This window comes from Parus major, chromosome 12 (genome assembly GCF_001522545.3).
Source record: "Parus major isolate Abel chromosome 12, Parus_major1.1, whole genome shotgun sequence".
NCBI classification, from domain to species: Eukaryota; Metazoa; Chordata; class Aves; order Passeriformes; family Paridae; genus Parus; species Parus major.
Genome location: NC_031781.1, coordinates 3,366,063 through 3,382,923, shown reverse-complemented (window position 1 = coordinate 3,382,923; position 16,861 = coordinate 3,366,063). Strand labels below are relative to the sequence as shown.

Below are 16,861 nucleotides of genomic sequence, written 5' to 3'. Positions count from 1 at the left end.
CAAAAAAAAGAATTGCTGAGGGGATGAAGTGGGGGCTGGAGAACTGAAGGTACTATTACATTATGCATTCCTGCTGCAGTTTTAAACTCCTTTATTTACATACTGAAATACCACGGGATACCTGGCCATCTGCTGAGATCCCCAGGTGGATTTTGCAGGTCACTGAGCTCTGTGCTTGCAGACCTCAAGGTATCTAATTAAAACCCATCCAGGTATGTCCACACCAGCTGTAGTTATACCACCTGATGGGGAATTCCAGTTAAGCAATACCTGAATGTCATAAATGGCACTAAAGCTTCTGATACTGCAGTCCAAGCATGTTGTAGATAACACCTGAAATGAGTAATAAGACCTGATAATGCAGGGAGGAGTAACATATGTTAAATAGGCTTTTGTCCCTCCAGGTTTAAGTTTCAGCAGTGTATTTTCAGAGCACAGCCTCAAATTGCCCAAGTGGTAGTTCTGCACCTTGGAATGCTAGAGGAAAAGGTGGAGAGGGAAGTGCTCTGCTAGAGAGGAGGAATATGTTAAAACTTGGTGCCCTCAGTGCTGTTTACCCATGCACTCAAACCTCTACTTTATTTTTAACTCTGTAGGGGTATGCATTTTTCAGGTCTGTGAAAGAATGTGCTATGCTAGAGTTCCTTTTAAAATTGAGACAAATTAGTTGTGCTATTGCACAACAATACATTGGTATTATTTCTCTATGTATTTCTCGATGTAAGCCTAATAAGTGTTCAAATACTATTTCCCTGAAGTACAGTTCTTTTTAAATGAAAGTTTCATAAATACCACGATCTTACAGTCCTGAGTGAAATTTCTTTATAACACTCTTAAAAGTCAGAATAATATGGTTAATTCTTGTATTTTAGATATGCATTTCTAGTAACACAACATAGAGAAACTCTGCAAATTCAGATAACAGAAACCTACTTTAAAGAAACTGTCATTATTTTCATCATATTCATTTATCAAATGGCAAAAAGATCAAGAATTCCTTTTTCATGTAAAACTGTATAGTATGCTAAAAAAAGGAAAAGTGATTATGTTAGTATTTTAGCACATATTTTGTTTAACCCCCATTTTTTAGTGAAATTGGATGATGTATTTAAGTTACACCACACACATTTAAAAAAAAAATAAATCAATGACTCATTGCAGATTTATGCAAGTTTTATTTTCAGCCTTCTAGGTGCATCTCTCTCTGTAAAAAAGGGAGAGTTTACTTCACTTTGACTTTCTTTAGAAAAGCTGCAATAGCGAGTCAAGTTTGCGTACTATCCAAATTATACAAATGTTCATTATACAGAGGAAAGCTTCTGAGTGTTAATTACCTCCTTTTCTGTCAGCCTGGGCCCTGTCATGAAGAGCCTTGTGAGGAAGCAGGAAAGAAAAGGGGGAATTTCAGAGAGGGATTGTTTTAAAATGGTCATTGAAGGGTAAGTTTTGCTGCATGTGGTCAAGTCAGTCATAAAAGTTACTAGATTAAGGGTTCTAGAATTTAATCCTGGGCATGTGATAGTGCATTTGGATGTTTAGATTTTCTATTTATCATAAATCAAGTATGTGTATATTCATACTTGGGAAAACAGCTTAGTGTTTAGTTTTTAAAGTATGTTACACAGACACTGATCTTTCTGCTTGTAACATTAGGTCTTTGAATGACGTTGTGTACTGGAGCACAGGGCTAATTAAACAGACACTTGACTGCAAGATCAACATCTGTAAAATTCAAACCAGTGTAGCTGGAAACTGTGTCTGAAAAGACATTGGGAGGGACTGCCCAGGTGGATGGTGGAGTCACTGGGAGTGACTGGAGCTGTTCTAGGCAAGACTGGATGTGGCACTTAGTGACGGGTTTATAACGTGGTGACTGGTTTTAAGTTGGACTTGATGGTCTTGGAGGTCTTTTCCAACCGAATTGATTCTGTGAAACGCAGTCCCAGAGGGGTCAGAACCTTCCCTATTTTGGGTGTTGGACCATGCACAGAGCCTCTGCTGTGAGCTCATCTTCCTCACGGTGAGTACAGTGTCCACGGGCACCCCACACCGTAGGACACAGAGTTGAAAGGGACCCATCGGGATCAGAGTCCAACTCCCAGACACCCCAAAATCCCACCCTGTCCCTGAGAGCATTGTCCAAACTCTCCTTGAGCTCTGTTAGCCTCGGGGCTGTGACCGAGGGGAGCCTGTTCAGTGCCCCGACCCCACTCTGGGTGCGTTCCTTATAAAGACGAGGTCTCTTTAGATTCTTTCTTTCCCTAAAGGCCCCCGTCTCCTTTTCTCCAAGCTGAACAAATCAAGGCATCCCAGTTGCTCCTCATATAAGGCTTCCCCTCCCGATCTTTCTGCCATCCTTATGGCCTCCTTTTGATGCTCTTCAACAGCTTAACCTCTTTTTTTTTATAGCGCGGTGCCCAAAACTACAGATAGGGCTGAAGGTGAGACCGTTGCAGAGCAGAACGGGACCACCCCCTCCTTTGACCGGCCGTTCCCGGAGGCCGAAGACGCTTTTCCGCCGCCGGTTCTGCCCGCGCGGCGCCTGAGGGCTCCCGCTGCCCCGGCGGCGCTGCCCGGCCGTGCCATGGCGGTGGGGCTGCCCGGCTCCAAGATGGCGCCGGCGGCGGGCGGGACTTCCCGCGGCTGAGGGCGGGCGGCGCAGCCGCGATGGTGGCGGCGTGAGGCGGCGGGGCCGGCGGCTGCTCCTGCCCTCCGCGCGGCCCGGGCCGGGCATGGAAGTGGAGAAGATGGATGAGAATGAATGGAAATACCACGGGGAAGGCAACCAGAGCCTCGTCGTCTCACACTGCCAGGTACGAGGGAGCCCCAACCCGGGCCCGCATGAGGGGGGCGGCCCGGCGGGAGCGGCCGCTCGGCCCCGCCGCCCGCCCTCGCTGCTTTCTTTCCCGGAGGAGTTTTCTATCCCGGGGAGATCGGGCCCGTCCCGTGGGGGAGATGAGCGGCCGTTTCGCCGGGTCTTCTGTCACGGCCAGTAATGATGGGAGGGAGAGCAACCGATGGCCGGGCAGCTGCCTCCTGGAGATGGGAGCTGTGAGGAAAAGTGCTAAAAATTAACCTTTTCCATCATCATTCCCGGGTGTGGGTGATGTGACAGGAGAAGGCGAGCCTGGTGAAGGCGTGTTTTTCCCTTTGTCACCGACTCTGGCTCTGTGAGGAGTTTGAGCACTCGCTGCAGTGCTGGGCCGTGCTCACGACTCTGATTTAGGTTTTTGCCTTTGCCACAGAACTGGTGTGATGTGACCCCGGCGGCCACTTAATCCCCATTCTCCCATCTACCTGTTGGTCTGGTTTATTGTTTTGTTGATTATTTTTTTCCCTTTTTGTTTGTCTGGGTTTTTTGGTTTTTTTTTCGGTTGGGGGGCCATGGGGGGATGAAAGTGTGTTTTATTTAAAAAATCTAATAAAATAGATTCAGTATTTGTAGCAGCGATGATTAAATGAAGCTGAATCCAATTAAGCAGACTCTGTCAGTTTATGCTGACAGTGTATTCGTGCCCCCCTTGCCATGCACATTATTTACTTAATGTATTGGGATACATGCCCCTTGAAGGAGTTCATTCCTGTTCTAAAAACTGCCTGTGGCTGTTTTTATACTTTAAAGATGTATTTGTATTTCAGTTTAAAAGCTGGTATGGATTTGCCACAGAATGTTCTTGATGATTCATAGATCAGAACTCAGCAAAGCCAGAATAATGAAATGTAGGATTTTTGTAGAAAAAGATCTATAATAAGAGTTGAATCTTGAGAACACTTTTAAAAAAATATGTCTAGATGAATGACTGAAAATACCAGATTCTTTTAATGTCTGTTTTCTGTATTATCAGTATTAGCTGTAAAATATTAACAAATACCAAGCCTGAGAAAATGCTAGAAATTTTGTGGTGGTTTCCAAACTTTAGGAGGGGCACTTAGGTGGCTCTGGCTTTCCCCCCTCTTTTCTTTATATCAAATTCTATTTAAAAGCTATTTTTGGTGCAAGAAAAATATGCATGATTTTGCTTCCTGTTACATTTTAGCTTTGAAAAAGGCAGTGTAGAAATTACTCAGTCACTGGATGATGGGAATCAGGATAAATAATGGATTGTTAGTGATGTAATTGTGATTATCTTTAAAGATGTGGAAAGTGAGGAAGTCAGCCAGTGATTCAGAGTAGCTGCTGATCTTGCCAGTTCTCTTTTTAACAAGATGTTAAAACTTTTACAATAGAGTGAAAGTGAAATAGATACAATTTTTCCTTTGTAGGCAACTTTGAAGCACTAAAAGCTTGCGTTTTGGATCTTTGTGTCTACTGATGACAAATTCTGGTAAACTTGAAGCCTATAAATACTATTTAGATGTTAATTGTAGCTTTGTGCCTCTTAGGAACAGGACATCCTTGCACCATTAATCATCGCTCCCTTGATCTGGTGTTAAGTTATTCTCAGGTTTGTGTGAACGGATCAGCAGCGCAGCTAAGACATTTTGACTGTCCTTGCTTCATTCTGTAGCTTCCCAGTTCGTGTTTTTTCTGTATCAGTGCCAGAGGAAGGGATAGGGATTTGGTGGTGGTGAGACACGAATGGATGCTCAGATACAAGAGAGAGGTCAGATTGGAACAGTGCATGTGCTTGTTGTTTCCATGTTCTGATGTGCAGTAGTGTTTTGAAATGTGGAGAGGAAGCTGGTCCCTAACTCTCCAAGCCTCTCTTCCTTGCTTTTGGGAAATTTGAGAAGTTTTGTTTTTTAAACTTCAACAAAAAAGTGAATCCCTATCCTTCTGGAGAAGAGGGCACGAGCTGCTTTGCCTCTCACAAAATGAGGTCTGGGGTGTTGTGTTTGAACTCCTGCTCTCTGCACCACTCCTTGGAGCACTGATAACAGCCCTGTGCAAGGTCACACAGGGTGTGTGGGCTGGGGTGGGCAGCCTGGCTGGACACTCCTGTTCCTGCCTGTGAGGGCTGTGGCTGGGTCAGGGATGGACAGTAGGGGCTATAAGGCCCATGTCATCACAAGGAGCTCTCCTGTGTTTAAGGCTTTGCTTATTTCCTGGGGTTGCTCCATTCCCAGGTTGCCCTTTAAGACATGAATGTAACGCATTGTTAACCCAGTACAGTACCAAATTAAAAAGTTGGTCATGGAAAAGTCACATGCCCAACAAACAGCTCTGCTGGCAGTGAGCTGATAAGCCCTGGACGCAGGCGACACGCAGCCGCTTTTCCAGTGCGTCCAGACAAAGCTTTGTCTGGCAGTGGGATGCTGGCATCCTATGGAAAGTGCTCTGTTGTCTCCATGAAAGTGCTGTCAGTGCTTGCTGTGCTTTTTCCTCTTGCTGGTTGTTAATCCCGCAGGATGCAGCAGTGACAGGAGTCTTGCCGTGTGCTCAAATCACTGCAAGTGCATCGCTGTTCCTTATCCCTCCAGTGCAGGATAAAGATCCTGAGGCACAGCATGGGCTACTCAACACATCTCTTCTTACAGTGGTAGTTTTATAGAGTTACTTTAATTAGTTTGGCAACATTTAGACAGTGATCTAATGAATAAAGATGGAATATCTGCCGAGCATTTCCAGTTCCCATTGTTATCACCAGAGCTCTGTGCTTGCTTGCTTGATGAGCACTCAAACTTCTGCTTTAATGAATTTTTGAAGTTTCAGTTCTGGAGAATCTAAAGTTCCGGAAGATGTACAGACCTATGGCACAAATTTCTCTGGTGATCAAGCTTTTCTTTTTGAAGAAAAAGAAGCTGTGAATGAATTAGTCCAAATTGAAACTGAATTGTGGTCAAAAGGCCTTTGTGGAGTCTTGCAGTCTGCTGAAGTGTTAGAATGATCAGACAGCTTTCCTCATGATTCTAGTGTGAAATACAGCTGGTAACTCAGTGGTCTGAGGTGTTAGTGAGATACTTGTGCTGCAGGACAGCTACAGCTCTAGAAACCCCCAACCAAGCACCATCACAGCCACCTGGGTGGTTTAGAAAGCTTCTTTTTCCCGGAGTTTTCAGTGGAGAGTTGCTGCTTCTGCTTCAAATTTGGCTTAAAATTTAAAAAGAGAGCTAATCAGTGCTTTCCCTCCTCCTCCCTTCTCATGAGCAGTAGAGAGGGTTCAAAGGAACTGCTGCAGAACAGTTATCTCCTGGTAAGCTGTTGTGTCTTTCTGCAGCACAGGTCCTTAACTTTTCAGCAGTGAGCTGGAAATCCTCCTTTGGAGTTCTGCACTTTAATCAGTTGTTTGCTCTTACAGGACGCTTAACACTTCATTTCAAAAGGCTTCAGTAGATGTTTGTAGGAAGTAGTGTAAGCAACTTTAGGAATAATAACTTGGATTTCCTTCTGTTGTTGAAACCTGTGCTTGTAGTCCGCAGTAGTTGTTTTATGACATGAAGTATGTCCATTTCCCCTGGCCTCTGTTTTACTTCTTGTGTTTTGGGATATTGTGGTAACCAAAAGCCTAATTTTGAAATACATTTGAATGTTAAACTTGTGTTTCAGGATGAGTATGGAGAAGTGGAAAATGGGAGTTTTTTTTTCCACAGCTTGGTTTTTATTCAGTCAGATGGTCTAGAACAACCTTGGCATATGCTTGCAAAAGGCTGTGGTTTATAGCTTCAGATGCCTGGATTGTTAATGTTCATCTATTTCATGTATTGGAATGTTTGCAGCTTCAGCAGATATCTTTGGGCTTTGGTACAGGACTTAATTAGTAAATGCATAAACCATCTCCAGAGCATCTGTGAGCTTACAAGTAGGAAAAGGGAAAAAGGAGAAGGTAAGTGAAGCATCATATGGATGAGGGAGTCAAGCCAGGTAATCAAGCTTGCAGAAGATTCTCAAAATTGGTTCCTGTAGTAAACAAATAATGTTTCTTCTCTGTGATATTTATTTTTCCTTCAAGACCTGTGGTAAAGATGGAGGTTTTCCTGTGGCTGGTTGGTTGTTTTGTTTATAAGAATAATGACAAGTTCAGTTCTGTTGTAATAAACTTACTTGAGGAGAGCACAGGTTTATATGTTTGGACAGAAGGGTGTTGTTGAATGAGTAGAAAGCTTCTGGTAGGAATGACTTAGTTATCTGCAGCTTTCCTCTGGTCTTATTTGGCAGAAAGGGATGATGCTGATTATTAATTGCTGTCTTGTTGAGAGAATCTTCTTAAGGTGCTTTTTCTGATGATGTCATTTTGTACAAGTCCCAGAACTTGTGTGGCCTGTTTCTTCTGTTGTTTTACTGTGTGGAGCTGCCTGAATCTATTTTGTGCTATTGAAGTTCGTGTAAGTATTGACATCCCTCAAAATTCCAAATTGTTCCTGAGAAATTCAAGGTCCCGGATTAAAAAGCAAGTTTGTTTTTTTTTTTTTTTTCATTTGTGTTCTGTTTTCTGTTGTGTTCTGATTTTTTTTTTCATTAATATCTATGAATGTCTTGATTTCATAGAAATATAGAACACGTTGCTGATTCCTGTATTAAAGAATCACAAGCTGTACTTGTGGTTATAAATACAGTAGTTTATTATTAATGGCCTTTTCTGAATATTGCTCTGATTTAAATAAGGCCACATTGTGGTCTCTTGGTTCTTTCACAGAAAGATATTACCAGAAAAGGTAAAATGCAACATTGTATTTGTTGAATTTTGACTAATGGAAAGGCATAGTTTTGGTAAGACTTGAACTTAAACATTTTTGTCTCCTTGATGCAGTTCTTCTATTTACATTCCAAACCTGTGCTAATCTTTACTTCTGATGGATTTGGGAATCATGTAGTGAGGGGAGGAGTTCTGTGTCTGGTTTTGTAGAGTTTTTTGCCTCTTCTGTTTGGGTAGTTTTTGTTGGTTTGGTTTTGGTGTGTGTGTGGTGGTTTTTTATAAATTTCATAGGGCATTTCTTTGACCTGGCTTCTCCAGCTTTGTTTTTTTGGGTGTGTGCATATCTCAGCAGTGTCTGACTCTAAATATTGTTTAATAAAACCCCCACACCTGCACACTTTTTGCCTACTTAGACAAAAGGACAGGGAGACAGCTTGATGAGTAAAGGTAATAGTTCTTCTTTCTTAGTTGTCATTACTTTTGTTTTTTAAAAATATTATTTACTTGACTGAAGCAGCTATGAAAACCAGTTGAAAAAGCCAAGTATGTGATCAGGGTGTGTCATCAGTGAAAAAGAAAGAAGATGCCTGTCTTGCTATGAACAGCAATGAAGTTTTTAGGAACAGAGAGCAATCACCAGTTTGAGCTGGAATTTGGGAACCTTTGTGACACCTGTATAATTAAACTGTATAATTCCTTGCACTGACCTTGGCTAACTGATACTTAGATACACATCTATGGTCAGTGGATGAAAAAAAAAGACAGTTTTGTAATTGCTTGTATTTAGTTCTTTGGCTAAACAGGTACAGCTTTTACTGTTGATACCATTACTTGAGTACAATCTGCAAAGCTTTTACTGTAAACAAAGAATTAAAAATTACTGGAAGTACTTCCAGTTCTGTCAATTAGCTGTGAAGCTTTTTATTGACACACACTTCCCCCATGTTATTAGGTTGAGTCAACATCAAGGAATTTTAATTCTGTATCAGGATTTCAATTCCATATAGTACCTGTAGTTAAAATTTTCTTGTGTTTACCAGGTTTCTGCACTGAAGGGATGCTCTGAATGCAGAGCAGTTCAGTGTCTTGCATGAAGTGAAAGGGAAAGTGGCAGTGGGTAGCAGGGCTCAGTGTAGAGAGGAGAGAGAGCAGAAAGGCAGCAATTAAAACTTTTCTTATAGGAGCACCTTAAGTTTTGTAGATGCAGATGGGAAAACACAGGATGTGCGTGGATAGAGATGGGAGACAGAAGCTCTGTGGTCTAACACTAATTCCGTATGACACTGATCATTTAACTGCAGCAGCACCTCTCTCCTCCCTGCAGAATACTTGTTTCAGAGGTGTTATCTTTTGCTAATAATGAGTGTTGGAACTGATTTGGCTTTTGGTGACCTTCTTTGGAAGTTCAACCTCTACTTTGAGTCTGTTTTTTCCTTTTTTTTTGTGTGACTTTTGAGAATGCTGAAGGCTATATCCAGTGAAACGGTGAAATAAATCCCAGTTTTGCAGTCAAGCACAGGAGATCATTAGCCTTGATTAAAAATGATCCTGTTTTTTTTTTTTTTCTGGTTGGGTTCAATGCTAGTTCAGACTTGAATGAGTTCCTTTTGCAGTTGAGATCAAGTTGTTATTTTAAAAATATTTCTTTTGTGTTTGTTACAAGTGCTTGTCGTGCAGTGATAGTTTGTGTGCCTTTTCTGTGTTGCTCCTGTATCTGCCCTCAGCTGACAGTGGCCGTGGGTTGGCTGCTTTGGCTAAAGCAGCCTGGCTGACCCAAAGCTGTGTAGGAGTGCTCTGTCTAAGAGCCTACTTTGTTCACTCTTTTGGTTCTTCCCCTCTCTCAGCTTTTCAGTGGCTGTTCCTTTTGCCTCAGTCATAGGATTTCTCTGTGACATGGAATAAAGTGTCAAGGAGCTGTTCTGACCTCCTTGAACTGTCTGTCCTCCCTGACCTGCTTTTACTTGGGAAGCAACAGAGTCACTGGATTCTACATGAGCACAAGGCTTGCTTAGGTGCCTTCTGGCTGAGTTGTTCTGGATGCTGAGAATTATTTACTTGTTCTAACTGTCCATTTAATTATTTAACTTCATTCTAATCCCTCTTACTGTTTTGAGTCTTTATTTCCTCCCTCCCATTAATAATTTCCTGGAACACCATAACATCAGATGACTTGGCAGCTAAATGCTGGGAAGTGGGTGTTGCTGATAAGAGGGGGCTTTAGGGCAGCTTAAAGGGAGGAAGCTTAGGACGTGTTTTTATGTTCTGATTGGTACAACTCACCTGTTTGACAGATGGATGAGGTATATGATATGTTTTTAAATATTAAGGACCATTTTTCATGGTTGTGTTTCATGGTGAGGACATCAGGGCCATGTGCTGTGCTACCCAGACAGTACTAATTCACACTGAGGGCCAGGCATCAATGGGTTTATTCATCTTGTTCTCTCTCTGGTATGTGTTTCCACCTCGTACCAGTGGGTGTATCACTTGATATCATTTCAGGTACACTGATTTGGCTGAAGGGCAGACATTTCCTTCTCACTCTTGCAGAGTGCAATCATTAAAATCTCTTGGAATTGGTACCATCTGTGTATTGCAAGGTTATAGAAGCTTAGCTATAAAGTGAAACCTGAGGTAGTGTTTGACTCTCACGGGAATCAAGATCATAACCACGCAGAAAAAAAGGAAAGAGTTGGAATGAGCACCTGAAGTCTGGTGCAAGCTGTGAGCTCTGTGCTAAAGAAAACAAGTGTCATGGGGGGTTTGTTTTCAAATAATGGTTTGCCATATTGAATGGTATCAAGCCAGATGCCACGCCATAAATCCTTTATTCATGTTAAGAAATAAAACCATTGTTCTTCAAGGACTCCTGTGCTAAATAAGAGAGTATTGTTCTGATTTCTGAATACTTCTTTGCACTGTATGTGAGCAATTGCTAAACTTCCTCCATACTAGCAGGAAATGTAGCTTTCCTCACTTTGTTTTGTGTGATCTTACCCACTTTATGTAGAACAAAACTGAGTTGGAAAACAGTTGTGTATGATATTACCAGTGTCTTTCATTCAAAAGCTGCAAATTTTTCCAGCTTTTGGTTTGTTTGCATCTCTCATAACTATTCACACTGCACAGCACACTGACCCTGGATGAGACCTTTAAAAATGACTTCTGTTGAGTATTGTGAAGGTAAGCTTTGGCTGAAGTGCCTGGACAGTGTGGTGGGCATATTTTCACTGAGTTCTATAATGTCTCTGAAGAAGGAACTCTCCCTGTTATTCTTTTCTGAGATGTGAAGATAACACTTCTTTGTCCATTTTTCTCCTTCCCAGAAATTGTGTTTTCTGAATAGAAAACTATTGTTTTCTGTTCAAATCCCTCAAACTAGAATTAGAATTGAAGGGGCCGTGGGATGTAGATTTGGAATAAAAAAAAGTCAGAATATTTTTTTTAGTTGATAAATACTTTATGCAGCTGTGGTGTGCTACTGCAGGAATAGCTTAATATCAGCTAAACAATTCCATAGTTCATGTTGAGTACCCTTGGAACTGTCAATAATCAGTATTTGCATATCACTGTGTTCAGTTTGTCTCCCTCCCTTGGACTGAGAATTAGAATGTACTTTCTGTAGGTGTCATTGCTGTAGGTTGTTGTAAATCCACAATGATTAAGTAGAACTGAATAATCACAGTGGTAGGTCTGGCATCCTTAAAGCTGTGTTTGATAAGTTCTTGGTAGCTCTTCAGGGTCACCAAAATAGTGAATTAAATAACGAATTATAAAGAAATTCAGAGCCTTTACAGACACTATTTTCTGTAAATGTATTTGACTTTGTGTCTTCATCTCCTTTGGCATTGGTTGGTGGTGGTGTGTGAAATTAGCTGCAAAAAAATAGCAGAGTAAGAATAGAGGAGATTTGTTACCAGTCTTTGAGAGTGTTTCACCCCGTGTTTATAGTTGGAAACTTGTGACTTTTATATGCACAACTTTAAAAGAAAGACGGGTCTTCTTACTCTGTTTCTGTGTTGTGTGCCTTTTAAAGCAAACGTTGTCATGTAAAATTGCAGATAGTGCCTGCAAAAATACTGATGAGTTTTTAGATGCCAGAATTTATGAGGTGGCGTGGAGTGAGGGAGATGATGGGTGTGGGAAGAGGGGTGGAGTTCCTTTTGGGATTTAAAAAGTTGCTTCTCAGAGTCATGTTCTCTACCAGTTGATCTTGCACATGTGATCACAAGTTGGGAATCAACGAGATGAGAATCTTTCCCAGTTGTGGAAGGAGATGTCAGAGTAGTGCTTTGCCTCCAGACAAAAGCAGTTAGTGTGTGCTGCTTAGAATAATAATAGAGTAATAACAAATGACGTGAACCTGCTTATTTGGAAAAGGAGAAACTGATGTTTCCCAGGCTTTGTGTTTGGACAGGCTAATTCTTTGTATTTTTGTACTGAAACTTCTTTTAAACGTGTGTGTGAGCAGAGGGAAAACACACATCTTTCTGTATATTTAAGCAATTTTACCAGTAGTTGAGCTAATTTTAATTTTTTCCTATTTCTTTCACTGCTACCAACTCTTATCTAGTTTTTTGTTACTAATGTAGCAAGAGACCTGAAAAAAATCTGTGATGCAAATGAAGTTGTTCCCTGAAGGGAAATATCAAGGTTATAGATTTGTCCCAGTTGTGTTTAACTTCTAAAAACTCTCCAGTTCAGGAGGCCTGCATTTTATCACAGTGAGGTCATAGAATAAGGTCAATATCAAACACCAAGCTGAAAAGAAACAAATGTAAGCTTTTATCCTGGTTTCATAATGCTACTGCCTAATCCAAAGTACCTGGATTGATGCCAGTCATATTTTGGCCGAGCTACCAAGGATTACTTTATTTTTTGGATTTAATTGAGTAAGATTAATATAATAGCTGTAGTAACTGCTCAGGAGAAGAAAAATTCTTACAGGTAAGCTTTTGGGGACCAAGCCCGGGACACTTTTTTTCTCAGGACACACGAGGACAAGAGCTGTGTGTGTGTACACATCCCGCTGGTTCTGTGATGCTGTCCATTTTGAGTACTTTCACAGCTCCTCCCACAGCTCCTTCTCTCCTTATTGACAATCCTTAACTTTGTTCTGCTCTAACCCAAACAATTGTTCGGTGATGGGGTGCTAAAGAAGTGTTTGCCTTTCTTGGTGGGGCTGTAAACTGTAGGCTGCAGACTCCAAAGCCGTGCCTTGGGATCGAGCTCCTCTGGAACACTTCTGGTTACATCATCTCCGGCCCAGCACTTGTGGATGTGTTTTCAGAGATGCAAGTTTGGGTATCCTTGTTGCTAGTGTTTGTTTTCAGTTTTCCATAACAATTGGAAATGGTTGTTGTTGTAGCCCTAGTATGGTCCTGGAGCCACTAAGAACATTGTTATCTGCCATCAAGCTGCTTTGCTCTCGTGTGAGAGTTGTCCTTAAATTCCTTATTTGAGAGTAAGAGCAGTCGTGTGTGATGTTCTGATGGGTTGGTTATTTTTAGTCTTTTGTCACTAAATGGAGACTGAACATATTCAGGGATTAAAAAGAAAATGTAGAGAATTCTTTCTTTGAATTCATTATTTTTGTAACTTATCTGACATCAAAAGATATGAAGCCTTTTAATGTTTTATGTGTTACATTTGCCTCTGTCCATACTCTGTTTCTTTCTTTTCCCCTACTGCTTACAGCCTGCTTTTTTCATCCTTTTATCTCTCTGGGACTGTTACCCAGCTAACAAAATACTCTGATGGTGACAGTACCTTGATGGAACTGGTGCTAGGCACCTCTGTAAGCCCTTCCACTGGTTGTGGAGAAGGATATTTAGGGAGCATTAGGATCTAGTTGATCTGATCCTCAAAGTGCTAAGGAGTAGTGGCAACCTCTTCAGAGATCTGTTCTCTTTGGGATTCGGGCCATTCTTGTGCATGCAGATAAGTATGGCACATATTTGCTGTTCAATCTGTAAATATAAAAAAATTGAAGGCATCTTAAGATAACTGACAAAAACCCTCATGGCAACAACCACCCACAATATTTCCAAGTAAGGAATCCGCCAAGTGAATCAGAAATGCAATAGCATGAAAAATGTGGGCCAATATTTTTGGGGGTGATAGTTCTGAAACTGTTGGCATCTGTGACATCTGATGGGTTAACCTTGGTGCTGTGGAGGTATTGAAATGCAGAAAGGGATAGATCTAGCTGGACACTTGCCTCAAAATAGGAAAGAAGTGTTTCTGAGGGTTTTTTGAGGTTTGGTTTTGGGGTGGGTTTTTGTTTGTTGGTGGTTTTGGTTTTTTATTTCCTCTAGTCATTTAAAATAGTCTTACTAAAATGTAGTGTGGGCTGGCTGGTTTAAGTGCATCTGTGAAGTTTTGTTTGAACAGTACTGTGCTTTCTTTTGACATCTTTAGACCAGCAACACATTCTTCTTTTTCCATATGTAATTTTGGTCATTTTGACAAATCAGAAATGACTTGTTGATGAACAAATACGGTCCTGATTCCTATGAGAGCATATCAAGTTTTCCAGAGTACTGGTTGGAATCTTGTCTGGGAACTGATTAAAAGATAAAGATCTACACTAGCCTTGAAAGATTACAGAATCATGTTTCTGAATAGATTAGAAGTGATAATCAGATCACTCCATCACTGATCCACTTATGAATAATTAAAGCAGGAGATCCAAATGGTTGAAACACTGTAAGAATAACACACTGCACACAGAGCTACAGGCTTGTCAGGCATGGGCTGTTACCTATGTGTAGGGTGTAATGAGAGAGAGAGGAAGTGTCACCAGGAATTTTGTCAAATCCAGTTGACTGTAATTACCACTCTGGCAGTATCTTGTTTGCTGTTGGGACGCTCATCTTGCAAGACAAATCAAATTAACAGCAAAGTATCCTTTCATGTGAGAGTGTTTTCCAGATGTGTGTGAACTATGAGATTTATGGTGGCGTGAGATGTTAGATCTGGAAGGGGTCTTGTCTGGGTTTCAGTGGCAACGTCTGAACCTGGGCCTAGTTTTGTTAGTGTTTTGGATAGCACACTGGCATCAGTTTTCCTTGTTTTCTCTTTCTCTCCATGTTAGTAATTAAAGATATCTGTAGCTCTCCCCCTCAGCCTGTGCAGAAACAGCTTTCAGCTCTGAAATATGGAATAGATTTGGTGCTGTCATGCTATGTGAAGTTTTTTAATGGCAAATAATTTGGAAGGGAAAAAGCTTGGATTCCATAAACCAGAAGTGCAGCTGGGACATTTTGTCTGCATTGTCTTTATCAGAGAATCTGAGTGTATTTCTGTGGCACAGGTTTAAATGGAATGTAATCCTTTTTTGTGTCTTGGAGAGGCCCAAATGGAGAAAGACTGGCTAAGAGATATCTGGAAAACAGCTGTTTGTCTCTACCTTCTGTGGTGCCCAGTTGTTGGTATCCTTGTTGTACCTGAATAGGCTGATTCTACTGATTTACTTTAGGCAGACCAGAGGCAAGGCTGTGTGTTGCCTTTTAAGGCTGCAGGTTCTTAACACCATGTCAGACTTTGATTTTAGTATGTAAAGTCTCAAGCTTTTTGAATAGTTAAAAAACTGATAAAAACTGTAAAAATTACAAAAAATAGTGAGTTTTTCTATGGCTTTGAGGTAAAATATTTGGAAACCTGCTATATTTGTTCCTTACTCTGCAGCAGTTTGTAAGTAGCAGGGTTTAATGTAGTGTTAAGTTCAGCTGTGTAGCTTGCTGCTGGTAACTGGTGTCTCCTTAATAATTTCTAATTCTGTGCTGATATCATAAGTGGGCCTTGTGTCTCTTTTGGGGAGCTTTGGTGCACAAATGCCAGGGTGGGGTGTGTTTGGTTCCATATGAGCTTTCCCAGATTTTCAGAGCAGTGCTGTAAGCTAAGGGAGCATTTCCCTGGTGCACTTGGTGCCTGGAAATGCAGAGTGGCTGGAGTGACCGCCTCGTTAAACTGATGGCAGAGCTGGCAGCAAACATTACAGTGTTTGATTTCAGCTGGCATATTTGATTTCAAGTTGAGTGAAATAACCATCTAAAATGTACTCTTCTGTTTTTTTTGTTTTTTTTTTTTTCCTTAATTTCTCAGAGAGGTAGATTGGGGAATCAGACAATTGTGCTGTTCATAAATGCTGATGAAAGCCTATTCTTTCCTCTTTTCCTCCAGCGCTGTGTGGTGCTTCGATTTCTCAAGTCCCCCCCCAACCAGAATAAGGTAAGATTTAAACGTGTCCTGTTGCTGAATGCCCTTGGGTAAACTAATAGCCAGTGTGAGGAGAAACAAGAAACCTGTGAAAGAGCTGTGACTGGCAGGAGTAAGAACAAATGTGTGTTTTGAAATGTGCCTGTGTTTCAGGGGGTTTGGCAATAGGAGGAAATCTGAGGTTGTCTTATGTAACTGGGATGATGTGAGTGCTGATACCAAGAGCTCTGTGTGGGGCAGAGTGTGAGGCTGCCATGTGTCAGAGGGCAGAGCTTTCTGTAAGGGCAGCTGTGGCAGTGTAAATGTTCCATATCCATCTAGGGGAGCACAGGGATGCTGAGGAAGAAAGGAGTTTTCCTGGCTCTAGCCAGGTGGGACAGAACAGGAACTGCACAGAACGGGTGTCATGGTCAAGGTCTGCTGTTGACCACCTGTTCAGTAGCTAAAAAGCCATGGAATCTGAAGAAACACATGAAATGTTCACAGAATACCCTTTGTCAGTGGGTGATTTTAGTGTCCTGTCTGTTACAAAAAGAATGTGGCAGGACACAATCTCCCAGTTTCTTCAATGGTACAATAAGGTTTTCCTGTTTGAGAAGGAGCTGAAGGGAGTTACTTTAGATTTCTTTTAACACGGATAAAAAATGATCAAAACCAAAAGGTGGAACATAAACACAGTGTTCCAAGGAAGAAGAATAAGAAGAGGGAGTACAAGGTTCAAATTCTTTCATTTCCTCAACCTTGAGAGGAATCTTTAGGATATGTTACCTGAGAGATACTGGGAATGGCTTGAGTTACAGCAGCTCCTGAACCACAGCTTTGTGAGGCAGTGTCAGGTTGTTCTGATGAGGGAAATACAAAAAGCACTGGGGCTCTACTGAGAACTGGTGTGTCTGCTTAATTTTAGGAAAAAAGAAACAAGGATGAATGTAAAGATCTAGAAAGGGCATTTCATTGGTTAAAATCAGGAAGATGAATGTGAAAAGCATTCAGTTTAACAAGGGACAAGAGAGAAGTTGCTAAAGTAGAGGAAGACAAAATTAGTGAACACAGTATATGTATGAGTT

The 16,861-nt window shown here is 41.3% G+C and overlaps 1 protein-coding gene across 1 annotated transcript in view; it reads left to right on the top strand.

Annotated features, from left to right (window-relative positions):
* Nucleotides 1-2,664: 2,664 nt before the first annotated feature.
* Nucleotides 2,665-16,861, top strand: part of IPPK (inositol-pentakisphosphate 2-kinase) — a 29,699-nt gene continuing 15,502 nt past the window's right edge. Inside the window, exons 1-2 of the mRNA XM_015640533.2 lie at nucleotides 2,665-2,813; nucleotides 15,759-15,806. Coding sequence (XP_015496019.1) covers nucleotides 2,733-2,813; nucleotides 15,759-15,806 — 129 coding nt within the window. The 5' untranslated portion in view covers nucleotides 2,665-2,732. The remainder of the gene's footprint in view (nucleotides 2,814-15,758; nucleotides 15,807-16,861) is intronic.